Source organism: Coregonus lavaretus (genome assembly GCF_964263955.1).
Source record: "Coregonus lavaretus genome assembly, chromosome: 37".
NCBI classification, from domain to species: Eukaryota; Metazoa; Chordata; class Actinopteri; order Salmoniformes; family Salmonidae; genus Coregonus; species Coregonus lavaretus.
The window spans coordinates 28,801,871-28,821,419 of NC_140024.1; the positions used below are offsets into that span (position 1 = coordinate 28,801,871).

At 46.8% G+C, this 19,549-nt stretch overlaps 1 protein-coding gene across 1 annotated transcript in view; it reads right to left on the reverse strand.

Moving 5' to 3' along the window:
* chsy1 (chondroitin sulfate synthase 1) overlaps window positions 1-18,884 on the reverse strand; it is a 72,687-nt gene extending 53,803 nt beyond the window's left edge. Inside the window, exons 1-2 of the mRNA XM_084154350.1 lie at window positions 18,230-18,884; window positions 16,048-16,543 (exon numbers count right to left, since the gene is read on the reverse strand). Of these exons, the coding sequence (XP_084010476.1) occupies window positions 16,048-16,543; window positions 18,230-18,540 (807 nt within the window). The 5' untranslated portion in view covers window positions 18,541-18,884. The remainder of the gene's footprint in view (window positions 1-16,047; window positions 16,544-18,229) is intronic.
* Between the last annotated feature and the right edge of the window lie 665 nt (window positions 18,885-19,549).

The window sequence follows — 19,549 nt, forward strand, 5'->3', positions numbered from 1 at the left end:
TGTGAGAAGCAGGATGTGCCGGAAGTTTCAGACACAAGTTAGGACTAGTGGTACATGGTTAAAATGACGACTATCTACATAGGTTATATTCTAGTGTGCTTACTTAAGTGACCCTATTAGTAACCCTATCCCTATTCGCCCTGGTCAAAAATAATACACTATATAGGGAATAGGGTGCCATTTTGAACGCAACCCTAATTGTGTCAATCAAATATGAAACATGTGGGACAGGGACAGATTGGAAAATAACTGCTGGTCCAACATCAACAGGCCCAGTGAAATACCTCCAACCAACACAAATATGCAATCACTTAGAAGTCAACAACAGAATAAGTTACAAATATTAGAGATCTGAAACTACTTCAGTTGAGGCCTTTACACTGAGTCACTAACCACCACTATAACTGGCACTTCAAAGGAAGCGGTGAGAAAACCTTCCAAGGAACCAATTTCACCCGCTATTTCTGTGGAATCCCAGCTGAGAACGGGCTCACACAGGCACAGGGCGGGGGCGGGGGCGGGGGCGGGACACAGAGGTGCAGAGACACACACATCATACTGTGACACTTTCTGTATTTGGAAAGTTCTAGATCTTGAAAACTTGATTGCTGACATGAAACACATGAATGTATAAACAGTAGACTAAGGAAATAAATCCAAAAAGATAGTTTGAGTGGAATGTTCCTTTAAGCAGAGCCAGCCCCTTCACTTCACCTCACATTACAGGTGCCCCCAGGAGGATCAGAGAGAGACCTGTCATCTGAGAGAGACAAAGACCGAGAGATAGAGAGAGAGAGAGACTGGAGAGGGGGCAGCAGACTGGAGAGAGAGAGAGAGAGCGGGGAAGAGAGAGGTGATGAGTCTATGCGATGACAACTTTCCCATTCCTCATGAGACGTGGGAGTCAAGGTCGTGTGCATTCATTCAGTCAAGACTGTTTCCAACACACACACACACACACCTAAAATGTACTTCATCTGTCTCTGTTAGAAGTGGGTAATTCATTAATTAGTTTGTAGAAAGGAAAGGTTGTGAAATCACAAAACATACACAAACATCCTTAAACTCTTGATGGTGATATCAGACAAAGGGACAGTATTGAGGAGGAGCCATGGTAAACACACACACACACACACACACACACACACACACACACACACACAGCCAAAGACGAGCTAAAGGGCTAATCACCATCGACTGAAAGGAAGGAAAAAAACATGACAACAAGCTAAAACAGGAAAGGCCTGTTACTCTAATTGTTTCTGCAGAGTCACTTAATAAGGCTGTGGTGGAAGTGACACGTCAAAGAGGAAAGCTAATTAACTTCCTGTCAGACTGTGTCAAACTGACAGATAGAGAGAAAAAGAAAGAGGAGGACAGAGAGAGAGAGGGGGTGCAGAAAGAGAGAGGGGACAGAGAGAGGGGGGACAGAGAGAGAGAGAGGGGACAGAGAGAGAGAGGGGGGACAGAGAGAGAGAGGGGGGACAGAGAGAGAGTGAGGGGACAGAGAGAGAGAGAGGGGACAGAGAGAGAGAGAGGGGACAGAGAGAGAGAGAGGGGACAGAGAGAGAGAGAGGGGACAGAGAGAGAGAGAGAGGGGACAGAGAGAGAGAGAGAGGGGACAGAGAGAGAGAGAGAGGGGACAGAGAGAGAGAGAGGGGACAGAGAGAGAGAGAGGGGACAGAGAGAGAGAGAGGGGACAGAGAGAGAGAGAGGGGACAGAGAGAGAGAGGGGGGACAGAGAGAGAGAGGGGGGACAGAGAGAGAGAGGACAGAGAGAGAGTGAGGGGACAGAGAGAGAGAGAGAGGGGACAGAGAGAGAGAGGGGGGACAGAGAGAGAGAGGACAGAGAGAGAGTGAGGGGACAGAGAGAGAGAGAGGGGACAGAGAGAGAGAGGGGGGACAGAGAGAGAGAGGGGGGACAGAGAGAGAGAGGACAGAGAGAGAGAGAGGGGACAGAGAGAGAGAGAGGGGACAGAGAGAGAGAGGGGACAGAGATAGAGACAGGGGACAGAGAGAGGGGGGACAGAAAGAGAGAACTTTTGTGAGTAATGTTTACTGTATATTTTTCAAGTCACCACATGACTTAACAAAACAGGCTAAAGCAGAACCATTGTTGATACGACAAAAGACTAATCGCTTGGGCAACAGTACATTTGGGTACAATTGGGCAATTGTGTAGCATTGTGTTGTACCAAAGTATATCTGAACCAGGTCCAATTCCATTTCAATTAGGTCAATTCAGGAAATGAATTGAAAAGCGCTATCGACTATGCCTTCCATGAGGGATTCTCAATTCATGAATTGAGTTTCAATTGCCTTCCAGCGTTACCAAACTTAAAATAGAATTGACCCCAATCTGATAATATGAACTATGCCCTCAGACAAAATACAGGAACATTGACCAATAGGCTAACCACCATAGAGACAGCAGTCATCCTGAATGCTGAAGAAGTGACAAAAGAAACTAACCTAACAATGACCTTAACGATAACAACTAGCCTAACCACAGAGACAGCGATCATTCAGTCAAGTCGATTCAGTCAAACAGGAAATCAAGTAGCCTAATAGCTGAAGTACCACTGAGACTGTGGAAAAAGAGGACATCAGAGGATCCAGTGGTGAGAGAACTTCTGCTCACCTCAGATAAACCAGTGGGGTGTGTGATAGGCTAACTGATGCTGCTTTCTGATAACATCTCCTCAGATCATACGTCTGAAGAGCAGCGCCGCAGCCAGTTAGCTCTGCATCAGCTAACGCCGTCCCTGAACAAAACCCAGAGTGTGTGAGAGAAATCACAGATTGCAGAGATAAGATCTCCTCTTGGCCCTGTGACAGCCAGAGCAGATCATACGGCTGCAGCAGAGCAGCGCGGCTAGCTAACTACCTCTGTGCTAACTAGCCCTGTGCTACCTAATCACTGCTTTTGAGGCATATGATCTGTGCCACAGAGCTAGTTAGCACAAAGCTAGTTAAGTTAGAGCTAGTTAGCACATAGCTAGCACAGAGCTGGCTCGCCAAAAGTGCCTGTTTAACACAGAGCCAATTTAGCACAGTGCTAGTTAGCACTGGGCTAGTTAGTACAAAGCCAGTTAGCGCACCACTTCACCAGTTAGCATGGCTGTCCACCTGCAGTTTCTATCAACTCCATCAGCCTAGAATCCTGGCTGGCAAGACCTATTCACTTCAACCAGCCTCCTGGCCGTGTTGCTGGGCCATACCATCTCTCTTTGTCTGCGTGGTGCAGAGGGCCCCTGTGGAGTTAACCCCAGCCCTGTTCTCTGGTCCCCTGAGTTAACCCCGGCCCTGTTCCCTGGTCCCCTGAGTTAACCCCGGCCCTGTTCCCTGGTCCCCTGAGTTAACCCCGGCCCTGTTCTCTGGACCCCAGAGGCAGGGGGAGAATTTGACACCTTGTCGACACATTAATGCCTCGTAGCGGACCAGCCGAGCACACACAGAGTAAGGCGGTAAGACAGATGGGGCTAATGACACGCTTTTGTCTCCACAGCTTCGGCTGGTCTGAGGCCCGAGGAGTCTGGGTTTCCTCTAGTACTGACATAGCAGGGCAGGCCATGTCCATGTTCATTTAGGCAGATGGTTTGGGCCTTGTGAAGGTACACGTGCCTGGTCTGCTGTTGTGCTGCGTGTTTAATTGTGATGCATGATGTATCGTTGTGCTGTGTTGTGTTGTTCAAGGTGATCCTCTCCCAGAGGCTGATGCTGGGGACAGGGCACCGGATCCACATGCCTGAAATACAAGCAGTTCAGCCAGGATGTAACCCAAACCCCAAGCAACAGCAGCAGTCGCTCTCCCTGAGTCACATGATCTGTCCTTAATCACATCAGGCTTAAAGCTCCAACTCCCGGTCCTGCAAAACACACATCATTGAGGCCTTTGATAGGGAAAGGGGTCATTATGGAAAAATTGGATTTCCTGTGACAGCCACACCATCAGTTGAATCAGTAAACATGGTAGCAGCTTTAAAGTTGCTGACTACATCAATAATTCCAACCATTGCCTTCTTTGTTGTTTGAAGGACTATACATTACATGGGCTCAGAGACCTGAGAAAGAAAAGGAGAGAGTGACAGCTCTGTGTGTGTGTCAGCATGGACTATCTTATCCTATCAGCTTTCACTTTCCATCCCTCCACTTCTTCCTCTGACAGGAAGAGGAAAAGCCTCCCTAAACACCACATTTACCAGATGAAACCTGAACCGTGTGCAACACGCCGTGAAAGAAGTGACATATTAATAAGGACAAATTGAATGGAGGTAAAGTAGGGGGAACGGCAGTAGTGGGGGCTGGAGTAAAGGCTACTAGAGCCCCAGCACAAAGGCTCTCTTGTTCCTAGAGGTAAAGACACATACAGTAGTGTACAGGAGGCAGGCCCTGAGGAGGCAGGCCCTGAGGAGGCAGGCCCGGAGGAGGCAGGCCCGGAGGAGGCAGGCCCGGAGGAGGCAGGCCACTCAGGAGAAATTAGGATTAAACTGTGGGTTCATACCTTGCAGCAGTGGATGCTTGTGATTCCCATTAGCCCTGTTCTAGCATGTTTGTTTGTTGGCATGAAAGGAAAAGTGCTACTGCTGACAAGGGATGGGAATTCACTTACTGGATACACACAGCGCTGTTCTATTACACACTTGCGATCAGATCCCAATTTGAGTGACTGACTGTGTGTGTGTGTGGACAATGCCCACTCCCATTTCCCAATAAATCTTGCATCTCCCAACGCATGATTTAGGCCTACGCCAAAATATGAATGGAGGTAGGATTCACCCCTGGCTGAGGTAGAGAGGAAATCCAGAGGTCAACACCCATTTGGTCAGAACAGACTATTATAAAAAAGGACTTTTAAGGCTTCATAATGGGTGATTGTTTACAAACACTGATGGTTTTCTTCAAAAACACAGTGCTCAAATGCATCCTAATGTAAACTAAGTCAGAGTTTAAGAGCGAGAGGGTAAGGGGACTGCTGAGAGTGCTCATGTACACAGGAGAGCGTGAAACAAGAAACACCTGGCACACGTCTCCAAACAAATGACAGTGTAATTCTCTGGTATCCAGACTCTCAATCTCTCTCTCTCAGGGCGGGGATGTGTGCACACTGCACAGCCTAGATCCTTCAGCTGCAGCCCTACCAGCAGCAGACACACAAGACCGACCAACAGCCCTCAGACAGACAGACAGACAGACCAACAGCCCTCAGACAGACAGACAGACCAACAGCCCTCAGACAGACCGACCAACAGTCCTCAGACAGACAGACCAACAGTCCTCAGACAGACCGACCAACAGTCCTCAGACAGACCGACCAACAGTCCTCAGACAGACCGACCAACAGTCCTCAGACAGACAGACCAACAGCCCTCAGACAGACAGACCAACAGCCCTCAGACAGACAGACCAACAGCCCTCAGACAGACAGACCAACAGCCCTCAGACAGACAGACAGACAGACCAACAGCCCTCAGACAGACAGCCAGCCAGCCCTCAGACAGACAGACCAACAGCCCTCAGACAGACAGACCAACAGCCCTTAGAAAGACAGCCAGCCCTCAGACAGACAGCCAGAGACAGCCAGCCCTCAGACAGACACACAGACTTGATTCACTAAAGCAGATCAAATATAATTCTCCCAAAAGTAGTCCTGTCACTGTCATGCTTATCATCAGCATCTCCTGCAGCTAGACAGAGGGTGCACTTTATGTTGAGAAAACCCACTGTAATTCATGCAAAATTCATCTCTTTTGGCCACTGTTTGTGTTTATTTCTGAATCCGTCCTGTAAACATTGATTTGCTCGTTTGGGGTCTAAGTTTAGCACGGTGCGAGGCAGTGCTGAGAAGAGAGAATAACACACACCAGCGGCCACAGGATGTCTCGAAATACACAAGGGTCGCCACATTCCCTGCCGTCTGAGAGAGAAAAACTGAAAGAGAGAGAGAGAGGGATAGAGAGACCGAGAGATGGCGATCGAGGAGGAGAGAGGCTTTCCAACTGTCACTGACAAGGAGTTGGCTAGCCTATACAACAAACTGACCTGGGACACCAGCCTAAGCCTCCTACACAGTATGATGAAACCCTCTGTCTGAGAGGACGCTTATCATACTAGGACGCTTAATCCACCTCACAGCTCACACGTGCTTCTAGAGAGATCTAGAGAAGTCAGTGTTAAGTTCACTAGGGAGAAAACGGTTTGAAACAAACTGTTTTGCTACTGTGTGCCCAACTGAACATGGCCCAAGAGGTTAGCAGTGATACATACTACCAGGACCTCTTTAGTTGTGATAGAACTATCTGCAACGTTTTTTACATTGCGCCTGGCTATGAAGGTCCTACCTATAGATATCCATTAGCTCTGGCCTATAGACAGCATGCCACTGAATACATGAATAGGGACCTTCCTGTACTGTACGCTAACTGGCTAAAGTGTCCAAATCAAATCAACCTAAAGCAGACATACAACACAACATGTGATTGACTCTACTCGCTGGGTGTGGAATTGTCTTATGACATTTGGCCCGGTCAACCTTCTGAACTCATGACACTCACCATAAAGTGATTAAGTCAAGTGATACGATAGACATTTTTGTTATTGATGGGACACAAGATCATATTCGTTATAGCTTGAACTTCCATTCCTCTTTTAGCAGTGATATGATTACACATTAGGCAGGCTGTTCATGGCAGTAAAAATGTTTTGTGAAAAATCGCCTTGCAACAACTTCAGCCTGTAAAGACAACTAAATATAGATGATATAGGCTAGCTCTCAAAGACCAGTTAGAGAGACACACAGAGAGAGAGAGAGAGGCAGAGAGAGAGAGAGGAAAAGATAGAAAGTTAGGGAGAGGCAGAGAGAGAGTTAGGGAGAGACAGAGAGAGAGTTAGGGAGAGACAGAGAGAGAGTTAGGGAGAGACAGAGAGAGAGTTAGGGAGAGACAGAGAGAGAGTTAGGGAGAGACAGAGAGAGAGTTAGGGAGAGACAGAGAGAGAGTTAGGGAGAGACAGAGAGAGAGTTAGGGAGAGACAGAGAGAGAGTTAGGGAGAGACAGAGAGAGAGTTAGGGAGAGACAGAGAGAGAGTTAGGGAGAGACAGAGAGAGAGTTAGGGAGAGACAGAGAGAGAGTTAGGGAGAGACAGAGAGAGAGTTAGGGAGAGACAGAGAGAGAGTTAGGGAGAGACAGAGAGAGAGTTAGGGAGAGACGGAGAGAGAGTTAGGGAGAGACGGAGAGAGAGTTAGGGAGAGACGGAGAGAGAGTTAGGGAGAGACGGAGAGAGAGTTAGGGAGAGACGGAGAGAGAGTTAGGGAGAGACAGAGAGAGAGTTAGGGAGAGACGGAGAGAGAGTTAGGGAGAGACGGAGAGAGAGTTAGGGAGAGACGGAGAGAGAGTTAGGGAGAGACGGAGAGAGAGTTAGGGAGAGACGGAGAGAGAGTTAGGGAGAGACGGAGAGAGAGTTAGGGAGAGACGGAGAGAGAGTTAGGGAGAGACAGAGAGAGAGTTAGGGAGAGACAGAGAGAGAGTTAGGGAGAGACAGAGAGAGAGTTAGGGAGAGACAGAGAGAGAGTTAGGGAGAGACAGAGAGAGAGTTAGGGAGAGACAGAGAGAGAGTTAGGGAGAGACAGAGAGAGAGTTAGGGAGAGACAGAGAGAGAGTTAGGGAGAGACAGAGAGAGAGTTAGGGAGAGACAGAGAGAGAGTTAGGGAGAGACAGAGAGAGAGTTAGGGAGAGACAGAGAGAGAGTTAGGGAGAGACAGAGAGAGAGTTAGGGAGAGACAGAGAGAGAGTTAGGGAGAGACAGAGAGAGAGTTAGGGAGAGACAGAGAGAGAGTTAGGGAGAGACAGAGAGAGAGTTAGGGAGAGACAGAGAGAGAGTTAGGGAGAGACAGAGAGAGAGTTAGGGAGAGACAGAGAGAGAGTTAGGGAGAGACAGAGAGAGAGTTAGGGAGAGACAGAGAGAGAGTTAGGGAGAGACAGAGAGAGAGTTAGGGAGAGACAGAGAGAGAGTTAGGGAGAGACAGAGAGAGAGTTAGGGAGAGACAGAGAGAGAGTTAGGGAGAGACAGAGAGAGAGTTAGGGAGAGACAGAGAGAGAGTTAGGGAGAGACAGAGAGAGAGTTAGGGAGAGACAGAGAGAGAGTTAGGGAGAGACAGAGAGAGAGTTAGGGAGAGACAGAGAGAGAGTTAGGGAGAGACAGAGAGAGAGTTAGGGAGAGACAGAGAGAGAGTTAGGGAGAGACAGAGAGAGAGTTAGGGAGAGACAGAGAGAGAGTTAGGGAGAGACAGAGAGAGAGTTAGGGAGAGACAGAGAGAGAGTTAGGGAGAGACAGAGAGAGAGTTAGGGAGAGACAGAGAGAGAGTTAGGGAGAGACAGAGAGAGAGTTAGGGAGAGACGGAGAGAGAGTTAGGGAGAGACGGAGAGAGAGTTAGGGAGAGACGGAGAGAGAGTTAGGGAGAGACGGAGAGAGAGTTAGGGAGAGACGGAGAGAGAGTTAGGGAGAGACGGAGAGAGAGTTAGGGAGAGACGGAGAGAGAGTTAGGGAGAGACGGAGAGAGAGTTAGGGAGAGACGGAGAGAGAGTTAGGGAGAGACGGAGAGAGAGTTAGGGAGAGACAGAGAGAGAGTTAGGGAGAGACAGAGAGAGAGTTAGGGAGAGACAGAGAGAGAGTTAGGGAGAGACAGAGAGAGAGTTAGGGAGAGACAGAGAGAGAGTTAGGGAGAGACAGAGAGAGAGTTAGGGAGAGACAGAGAGAGAGTTAGGGAGAGACAGAGAGAGAGTTAGGGAGAGACAGAGAGAGAGTTAGGGAGAGACAGAGAGAGAGTTAGGGAGAGACAGAGAGAGAGTTAGGGAGAGACAGAGAGAGAGTTAGGGAGAGACAGAGAGAGAGTTAGGGAGAGACAGAGAGAGAGTTAGGGAGAGACAGAGAGAGAGTTAGGGAGAGACAGAGAGAGAGTTAGGGAGAGACAGAGAGAGAGTTAGGGAGAGACAGAGAGAGAGTTAGGGAGAGACAGAGAGAGAGTTGGGGAGAGACAGAGAGAGAGTTAGGGAGAGACAGAGAGAGAGTTAGGGAGAGACAGAGAGAGAGTTAGGGAGAGACAGAGAGAGAGTTAGGGAGAGACAGAGAGAGACTAAGAGAAAGCAAGCAAGCAACAGAGAGAAAGAGGCCAGATGAGAAAAGAGAGAGAAAGAGAGATTGTTGAAGACTTGCTGGGTATTTCAGTTGGTACTATCTGATACGGAGCGAGCATGGGACCGTATGAGAGAGAAAGAAAGCATGTTGAGGCATTGTACAGTAAAGTACAGATGTGGGCGTTTGACTTCCTGTGGATTTGTCTGGCAGGAGGAGAAACCCTGCCTTATCTCGAAATACTCTGACCAGCACTGGAGAACATGATCGGTTCTCCTCCGAAAGAAAACAGACTAAAGAACCAACAAACACGTTGTGAAATCCAAGAGTACTCCCTTCCCTCCCACTTGCTGCCTCTCTGGGATGAACCATAATGTGAGATTTCGTGTAAATCATGCATTGATATCATCAATGGAAGACTTGGAAGGTGTGGATCTTCAAGTTAGGATTTGGTCATCTCTCTCATTGGACTAGGCACTAGGCAGGACACCCCTTTGACCTTCCTAACATAATTTCAATGGCGCATTTGATTGGAGCATGACGCTTGTAACACCAGGGTTAGATCCTTGCATGTGCCACAAACCAAATAGTGGGGTACAAAACTATTATTATAAGATGTGCCAAAATGACTATGCAACAACAACAAAATTAGGAAATGATATGATGTAATACTAATACAATTGTTTAACAAGTAATACAAAAAATCTAAAAACGGTAGGGGTCAATTATTGACACCCCAGCTTTCAATACCTCATCTTGCGAGTACTACGACACTGAGCCTTTTTCAAAAATGTTTGAGGAGTTGGAGAACGCATTGGGAGGGATCTTAGACAATTCCTCCATACAGAATCCTTCCAGATCCTTGATATCCTTCGTCTGCACTTATGGACTGCCCTCTTCAATTTAAAACCACAGGTTTTTAAAATGGGTTTCAAGTCCGGAGACTGAGATGGCCATTGCAAAATTTAGATTTTGTGGCCAATTAACCATTTCTTTGGGGATTTTGATGTGTGCTTGAGGTTATTGTCTTGATGGAAGATCAACTTGCGGCCAAGTTTCAGCCTCTTGGCAGAGGCAACCAGGTGTATAAAATCGGTGTATAAAAATCAAGCAAACAGTCATGCAATCTCCATAGACAACCATTGGCAGTAGAATGGCCCGAACTGAAGAGCTCAGTGACTTTCAACGTGGCACCGTCATCGGATGCCATCTTTCCAACAAGTCAGTTCGTAAAATTTCTGCTATTGTGAAGTGGAAACGTTTAGGAGCAACAACGGATCAGCCGCAAAGTGGTAGACCACACAAGCTCACAAAACGGGACCGCCGAGTGCTGAAGCTCGTAGTGCGTAAAAATCGTCTGTCCTCGGTTGCAACACTCACTACCGAGTTCCAAACTGCCTCTGGAAGCAACGTCAGCACAAGAACTGTTCGTCGGGGGCTTCATGAAATGGGTTTCCATGGCTGAGCAGCCGCACACAAGCCTAAGATCACCATGTGCAAAGCCAAGCGTTGGCTGGAGTGGTGTAAAGCTCGACGCCATTGGACTCTGGTTCAGTGGAAACGCGTTCTCTGGAGTGATGAATCACACTTCACCATCTGGCAGTCTGACGGACAGATCTGGGTTTGGCGGATGCCAGGAGAACACTACCTGCCCGAATGCATAGTGCCAACTGTAAAGTATGGTAGAGGAGGAATAATGGTCTGGGGCTGTTTTTCATGGTTCGGGCTAAGTTAGAGCAGTGGCGGTCACAAAATTTCGACAGCCGGTGATTGTCAAGCAAATAACTGTGGGTCTCACAGTAATTTACCGTTAATTAACATAAATACACATAGCCTACAAGCCACTGATGCAGACCTTTGGAACATCTACATTTTAAAAAGTCTAATAAATCCATATAAAATAGCCTACACCTTCACAATAAATCCATTATTTATTTTAGACAGGTCTAAAGAAGAATGATATGAAGAAAATGTCGTCTATTTCAGAAGAACAAAATAGCATACTCTGAATTGACCTTATGTTAGGTCCTGATCTGGCCATCCCAAATGGCTGTGGGCTACACTAGTTCATTTAGCAGACAAGATTTGCTTAGAATTCTGTGGCATTACTTCATAGTATGAAGAATACAATTGAACAAAGCTGAATAAAATAGAAAGGATATTTTCTCCAAACGATTTGAGTGAGTGCGCACATGCGGCTATTCTGTGTTGAGCGGTTAACAAAGAAATAGGTACTCCTATATGCTTAATTTAGAGTTATTAATGTAACTTTAGTTGTTCTACAAACGTTGGGCTATATGTTTAGAGCTTGAATACATTGTAAGGCTGCATGATGCGACTAATGATGATTTGAAAAAAGTCGATTGATAGGCATGAGCTCTGCTTTGTTTTTTGCTACTAATGACCAGCAGCAGCATCAGAGCTTGGAGAAGCCTAATTACCGTGACTTTGACTGCCTTCATGACTTGTGACCGCCGGTTTGGCGGTAATACGGTCACCCCAACAGCCCTAAGCTAGGCCCCTTAGTTCCATTGAAGGGAAATCTTAATGCTACAGCAATGACATTCTAGACGATTCTGTGCTTCCAACTTTGTGGCAACAGTTTGGGGAAGGCACTTTCCTATTAAAGCATGAAAATGCCCCCATGCACAAAGCAAGGTTCATACAGATTGTGGTCCTCTGTAGCTCAGCTGGTAGAGCACGGCGCTTGTAACGCCAAGGTAGTGGGTTCGAACCCCGGGACCACCCATACACAAAAAAAAATTATGCACGCATGACTGTAAGTCGCTTTGGATAAAAGCGTCTGCTAAATGGCATATTATATATTATATTATATTATATATACAGAAATGTTTTTTTGAAATTGGTGTGGAAGAACTTGACTGGCCTGCACAGAGCCCTGACCTCAACCCCATCGAACACCTTTGGGATAAATTGGAACGCCGACTGCGAGCCAGGCCTAATCACCCAACATCCGTTCCCGACCTCACTAATGCTTGTGGCTGAATGAAAGCAAGTCCCCGCAGCAATGTTCCAACATCTAGTGGAAAGCCTTCCCAAAAGAGTGGAGGATGTTATAGCAGCAAATGGGGGACCAACTCCATATTAATGCCCATGATTTTGGAATTAGATGTTCGCCGAACAGCCACCACTGGACATGTAGTGTATGATAACAGCTAGTCTGATAGAAACCGCTGGGTTCTGTGGCTGTGATAGAGGATCCATAGACTCAAAGCCCAGTGACGGCTGTTCTGCTGCTCTTTCTGAAGCACTGGAGAGGGCTCTTCGAAAACTCCATTTGGATAATGGACTCTCAACAACACTGACTCGCTCGTAGTGAAGGGAGACATAGATGCACAGCTACCATAGCAACTGACTCCACAGGCAGGCATTACTGAGGAAACCAGAGATGTTTCTTTGGTCAGGGAATACAGACACAATCACATGACTCAGGACCATAATTTACTATGATGAGCCCCTGTGATTATTTGCATCCATCTGTCCACCCCTCCCTCCCTCCCTCCCTCCACCCACCCCTCCCTCCCTCCCTCCCGTCCGTCCGTCCACCCCTCCCTCTCTCCCGTCCGTCCACCCCTCCCTCTCCCGTCCGTCCGTCCACCCCTCCCGTCCGTCCACCCCTCCCTCTCCCGTCCGTCCACCCCTCCCTCCCATCCACCCCTCCCTCTCCCGTCCGTCCGTCCGTCCACCCCTCCCTCCCTCCCTCCCACCGTCCCTCCCGTCCCTCCTGTCCATCCCTCCCTCCCAACCGTCCACCCCTCCCTCCAACCGTCCCTCCTGTCCTGTCCATCCCTCCCTCCCAACCGTCCACCCCTCCCTCCCTCCCGTCCGTCCATCCACCCCTCCCTCCCTCCCTCCCACCCTCCCAACCGTCCCTCCCACCGTCCCTCCCGTCCATCCATCCCTCCCTCCCGTCCGTCCCTCCCTCCCGTCCATCCCTCCCGTCCATCCCTCCCGTCCATCCCTCCCGTCCATCCCTCCCGTCCATCCCTCCCGGTGACCAAAATAAACAAGAAGAGGTTTGATCACCATGACTAAGTAGTGGGATTTGTTTTATTAGCAGTGCCACAAAGAGAGGCTGTTTGTGTGTGTGTCTCACATCTAAGACTGGACTGAATAATAAGCATTGGTTTGGGTCACACCACATAAAACAGACTAATGTACAGACATTCATTCAAAAGCTCCCACGAAACACACTGACGATGGCTTGGCTGACCAAACAACTGCCTCTTATTGAAGGAATAAATCCCCATTAGCAACCTTTTATCCATATTTTAGTAGTAAAGTCCTCCACTGTGATGTCAGCAAGTGTTCCTTTTCCTACCAATGTACTAAATCATCAAAATGAGGAAATTGTCTGGAGGGACAGACAGACAGACACACACACGTGGGAGGAAGAGGACAGACAGACAGACACACACACACACACACATATTCTCACTGACATGAATGATGCAGTTGCTTGGCTCCGCTCTCTAACTAGATAACGATAAGCCGTAATTAAAACTCATCAAATGGCTGTTTAAAAGTTACCCCAGGCCTGATGTAACAGTGGCTGGGGCTGAACTCTGTATGAGACAGCAGACATGTCCGTTCTGTCTCATTCCACCTGCCAAACCAGATTCATTGGCAGCTTTAAAAACTGAACAGATGCTGCGTTTTACCAATTTGTTCACAGGCGTGATATTATATGCAGATTTATTTGGATGGGGGAAATGTGCGTTTAGCTGCGTGTCTCAACCGTGACTATGGAACCCTTGACTTAATTTATGGCTAAATGACTAACTGAAGTGAAGGCTGCAAATTCAACCTTATGGTGGGTGGGTGCCCAGCCTAGTACACAACATACTGTTTCTGGTAGTTTGCAAAGGAACCCAGTGGACAACCGCAAACAGAAAGCGTATTGTTATGGTTTGCAAACTGGTCAATATATACACACACTCACAGAGGCCAAAGTGACTCTGAGTCATAACCTTGATATCAATGGACCAGCGGGGCGCCGGGGCGTAAGCTCACACACACGTCAGATGAAGTGTGCCTAATAAATAAATCCATGAATTGATCGCCAGTTGAATGAAGAGTCTGACACAGTTCCCTCTCTAATCTCTGTCTACTGCCTGTGAGGAGGACAGCAGTACAAAGGTTCCACAGCTCTTGGGAGAAGAACACAGTAACAAAGGCTGTCAGTCAGAAAACAGACCGCTTTTGCCAAACTGCAACCCATCATTTCAGATACCCCAAATTACGGCTGCAAAACCTTGTTAAACTGGGTGGATTTTAGAACAATGCACATTAGAAAGCAAAAGTCTGAAACGAAGAATTTTGATTGCAGTATAAGCGGAAATAAACTATTGTTTGGCATACATTTCAGTCAGGGCTCTAAATACATTTTACATTACTAGCATTGGTGCTCCCAACTTAAACACATAAGGAGCACAACCAGGGCTCTAAAGTGTGACCAATGTATAATTTTTTAGGGCACAACATGTGCTTCAAAAGAAGCTAGAATTAATATAGGCCCAATATAGGCTGTATCCCAATCAATTAAAACAATCTGATTTTCTGGTGCTCCTAAATTTCATGTGGTGCTCTTAATTTTTTAAAGTTGGGCGCACCAGGGCTACCAATGACATGTTTTTATTTAGTTAGAGCCCTGAGCACAACATAAAATTTAGGAGCACCAGAAAATAAGATTTTGTTATTGATTGAGATATAGTCTATGTGAATTCCAGCTACTTTGAAGCACGTTGTGCCATAGATACTAACATTTAACTATGTAAAGAAATTTGTTTATTATAAAAAGATAAAATGTTGAAACAGAAACCTGTCATTGAAATATTAGGTTTCTACATTGTGTACCTACTGAGATGCATAACATTGAAATTGTACAGGGTCTCTTTAAGAGCGTCAAGTTTGTGAGTGACGACATGCAAGAGATCATTCATTCATTGGTGTGATCCTTGATCTCCTGAAGAAGCTATCGCTTTTCCTTTCTTTCTGTGCGTCCAAATGTTTAGTGGATGTAATGGTAAAGCAAGCAGGTTGTTAGCTAGCTAGATAATGAAGTAACATGACTAAACAAGGTGTAAACAAATGCCCGAACAAGGTGTAAACGTTCATGGTTTATGAATGTAAAATGCAGCCCGCCAATCCATGATGGGAAGAAACAAATATTGCGGCAGTAGTATGGGTCATATCTTTTTACCTGTTTGTGCTTGAAACAGTCAGTTTTCTCTGTTGTAATGATGGTGCAGCCATGACAGTAGCGAATATGTGCTTGGTTTTTTCTCTAGGTCACTCGGGAACGACAGTACATCGAAGCCTAATCATTACAACAATTATTATCTGGGTGATTTTTTTCCTAGGTGCACTGGTGCTCCCAAAATAAAATATCAGGTCGCACAGAAAAATATTTACAGTAGGAGCATATGCGACCAAAATGGTCACCCTTTAGAGCCCTGGTCTCAGCATAATTTCATGGAATTGCTCCTTTCTTTGCTCTGTCGAGCAATCATTTCGTCACATTAATAAGCTCTGAATATTAAATCTGCCAGGAGAGAAGGAGTGCCTACTGAAGGAGCCAGATCTACTGAGTATCAACTTCTGCCTTTGGCTCTACTGTGGTGTGTAGGCAATCCACTCCACTTCATGATCTCTTCTGCTTCACAGAGTACGTTAAGCCAAGGCAGGCATCTTGTTGGCGATTCCCCTTCTCACGTTGTAGTACACTTCAGGCGCACTACATTGAAGGACACTTCTACCGACTAAACCCTCAATCTCAGATGGTTTTCTACCCAGCCTTCTCTTGTATGACACCAATTAAAAAATTAACTTTCAAAAGGAGTGATAGATCTACTAACTGCAGTATACAATACGACCAGCCGCCATCTTTGCTCTTACCTCGTAGGACCAGACGCACTGCACGCCGGCAAACCTCCGCACACAGCGGCCCACCTCAACGTCCTCGTGCGTGGTGTACATCTCCTGCAGACACTGGCCGATGTGGGGCACCATCCTGCGCAGCACCTCGCGGCTCATGATCACGCCGGGGCCGCCCATGCAGAAGTTCTCGCCGGGCTCCAGCGCCAGCTTGCCCAGCTCGTCGCGGGCGCCCATGCCCGTCTGGCCCAGGAAGAGGGCCTCGCTGCTGTTGAGAGAGCGCAGGAAGCTCTCCAGACGCTCGCTCTTGATGTACACATCATCGTCGGCCCGCATGAACCACTCGTATTGGTCCAGGTAGTGGTCGTGCATGTACTTGAGCATCATGAAGGACTTCTTCTGCGGCGGGTACGAGTCGTCCACGTTGCGCAGAGCCACGATGGGGATGGGGATGGTGGTGTCCGAGCCCTCGCTGGAGAAGAACTCCACATGGCCCGGGATGGTCTGAGCCCACGTTCTAAATAGAGAGAGACACGGGCAGAGGGCGGCAGAGGTCAGGTACTCGATAGGATGGAGAGCAGGGGTAGAGTTCTAACACATACACACATATCTGGGCCCACGGAGGACATAGATAGACAGTCCCATGTGGCTCAGTTGGTAGAGCATGGCGCTTGCAACGCCAGGGTTGTGGGTTCGTTTCCCACGGGGGACCAGTACGAAAATGTATATACTCACTACTGTAACAGCGTCTAATAAATGACTAAAATGTAAAATAAAAGAGATGAGCGACATGTAATAGCAGGGCATAACTTGGGTACTAATATGTATTTACAAGAGGTTCACAGACAGACTTGAGCCCACTAAATACCCAACTGAGCACCAGTAATGTTTTATTAGGATAAAGAACTGTGTTTGAATGGGGATCTAGTAATTAACTAACAACTGAGACTAAAAAGCAGGCCTGCTTTCCACGATCTGCACTGAAAATAAACTAAATGGGACTTTACTTTGGGCCCAAAATAAAGACATGTGGGTGGATGTAAAATACAGTGTTAGATATCTCCTTCTCAGGACTATCTCTAGACGTTGATCCTGATTGGTCCATTGAAAGGACATTCGAGGGAGACTAAATAAACTACTCTACTAATGAATCTGATTGAATACAGATATCCTTGTATGTCTTTGCAGATGTGCAAGCACATTTCCCCTTAATTATATTCAATCTTCCACATGACTGGACCCATGAAAAGATATCCCTGTTGAGTCTGCAGGCTTTCTTCTCCGTCCAACCCCTAATTTCATAAAACCTTCAGCTTCACATTCACAGCATTTCAGTGGGGCCTAGATGAAAGACATTTCAGGGCTAATGATATTAACTCTTTCCAACAAGACATCTCTACATTTAGAGCTATCCTAATAGCATCACTGCTAGTCTACAACGAAACACTGACAGAAACCCCTCACAATTGGAGATCGCAATGGCTCCATCCAAGATTACTCAATGGAACTAAACTAGCCTACCAAAGAGCCTATGCAGCTCATCTGAAGGCAAAACCAACACTACAGAATGGTACAGCTCAATTGTGAAGCGATTGTGTTTAGAGTTGGCAAAGGCGTGGAAAACTGAACATTACATTTGGCCTACTGAAGTATGATCTTTGTAGGGTAATGTGGGTGTGAATGTTGAGAGCATGTTATAACATAGGCCCTGTAACAAAGACTTCTGCATTTCACTTACGACAAGTTGTAGTGACTGTATATAATCTATAACAGTATATCCAAAAAGGTTTTGTCTTTACAGCTGATAGCACATGACCTGCCTAACGTTGAGGTGATTAATAGCTTACAAGAAAAAGGAATATCATAATAGAGATACCGCAGGCACACATGGCATCGACACTCTGTTAAAGGGTGACAAGCAACATTTGTATCGATTACATTTGTAACAATTTTGCAGAAGACTGAAGCAACTCGCAGAGAGTAGGCAACATTGTTGCAATTCGGCATCCCTATTTCCCAGAAAACTTGCAACAATATTTATCTTTCAGTGTTCATGTAAAAATGTAGGCTGACAATTTCAGAATGGGGAGCGGAATGAGCAGAACTGACGTGTACAGAAACCCTGAGACAGAAAAAACTAATAGCTTAAAATGGTAGCTTGTTAAAAAGAAAAAATCAACATTCCTTCCTTTTCTACACATACCTATGTGCCGCGATGGCGCGGTTATTCAGGTACTTCTGGGCGGTCATGACGCCGACGTAAAGGAAATTGTTGGACCTCGGAACTGGCTTCTCCGTCGCCGAAAATCCGTTATCTTGCGGGGGCCACAATACCCCACCGTATTCTCCCCTCAAACCCCCGTTCAACCCGCAACCGGCTGGGTTCGCCTTGCGTTTCTGACCGGATTTCTTCAACTCCGTAGCCTTCGGCAATATGAGTCTGGAAGCCAGGGTGAACCCGACAACCAGCCCCAACAGAACACTAAACCATGCTCTTCGGCTTCGACCTGCCATTCCCCAAAACTTGACCCAACTCTGATTTGCCTCGTAGCCTATTCTCGCTGTTGCCAACACAGCGTCTTTGTAAAGCAATATCGGTTAAATTGTTTCTCCCTCCTCATAAAAACGGGGTTAACTCGCTCTCATGGTAGGAAGCCTCTTTCTCCTCCAACCCGCTTTTGCTCCCGTTGTAAGCTGGCTGCTGCATACGTAGCAGTCTCCATAAACCCACCACCTGAACATACACTCCTCTCTTCATGTGGCCCTTCTAATCAGCAAGCATTCCGTCGCTATCAATAAACGACCTTCAACTAAATGTATGGTTTCTTCTTCGCCCCGAGACGCGTAGCCAACCCATTCTTTCCACTACCTCGCCATTGTGAGAATGTCGAAAACGCTTAGTAGCCTCGCGGCTTAACTGTGTGATTTGACCTAGTAGATACCCCGTAGGAAAGCTCTGACTGGCTGTGGTGTGTGATTACGCAGTGGTCTCATCTTTTTTTCCTTCCAGTATTTGACGCACAAGTCTGATCACAAGCTGAGTTCCCCGGAGTGATGAGCTGGTGAAAGTGAGAGGCCATGCATGCAGACAGAAAAGTACAGATCAAGCATTGTTGAACCTTGAAATTAAACGGCATCCGAATTAATATGCGGCACTGATAGTGAAATGAAAAAGCAATTTATGAGAAATCATAATGGACTAGGCCAACTACATAATGCTCTATAACTCACTTAATGGAAATGGTGTGCAGAAAATGAACATAAGGTTTATAATGATTGTATAAAATGCATATCAATTTAAGAGCAAGACTACAACAATAATTGAAATCAGTGCGATCTTACCCATACCCAAGACAGTTTAGAAACTCTGTGCCCATACCGTTATGATTGTGGCTTCATTTACATTACACTGCCTCCATCTGGTGGACAACACGGAGATGGCAGGTGTATAATTATTGTCACTGGACCATTAAATTAGCCATTGTGTGTCGTCACATACTCAGCCTCCCCATCAAACATCACA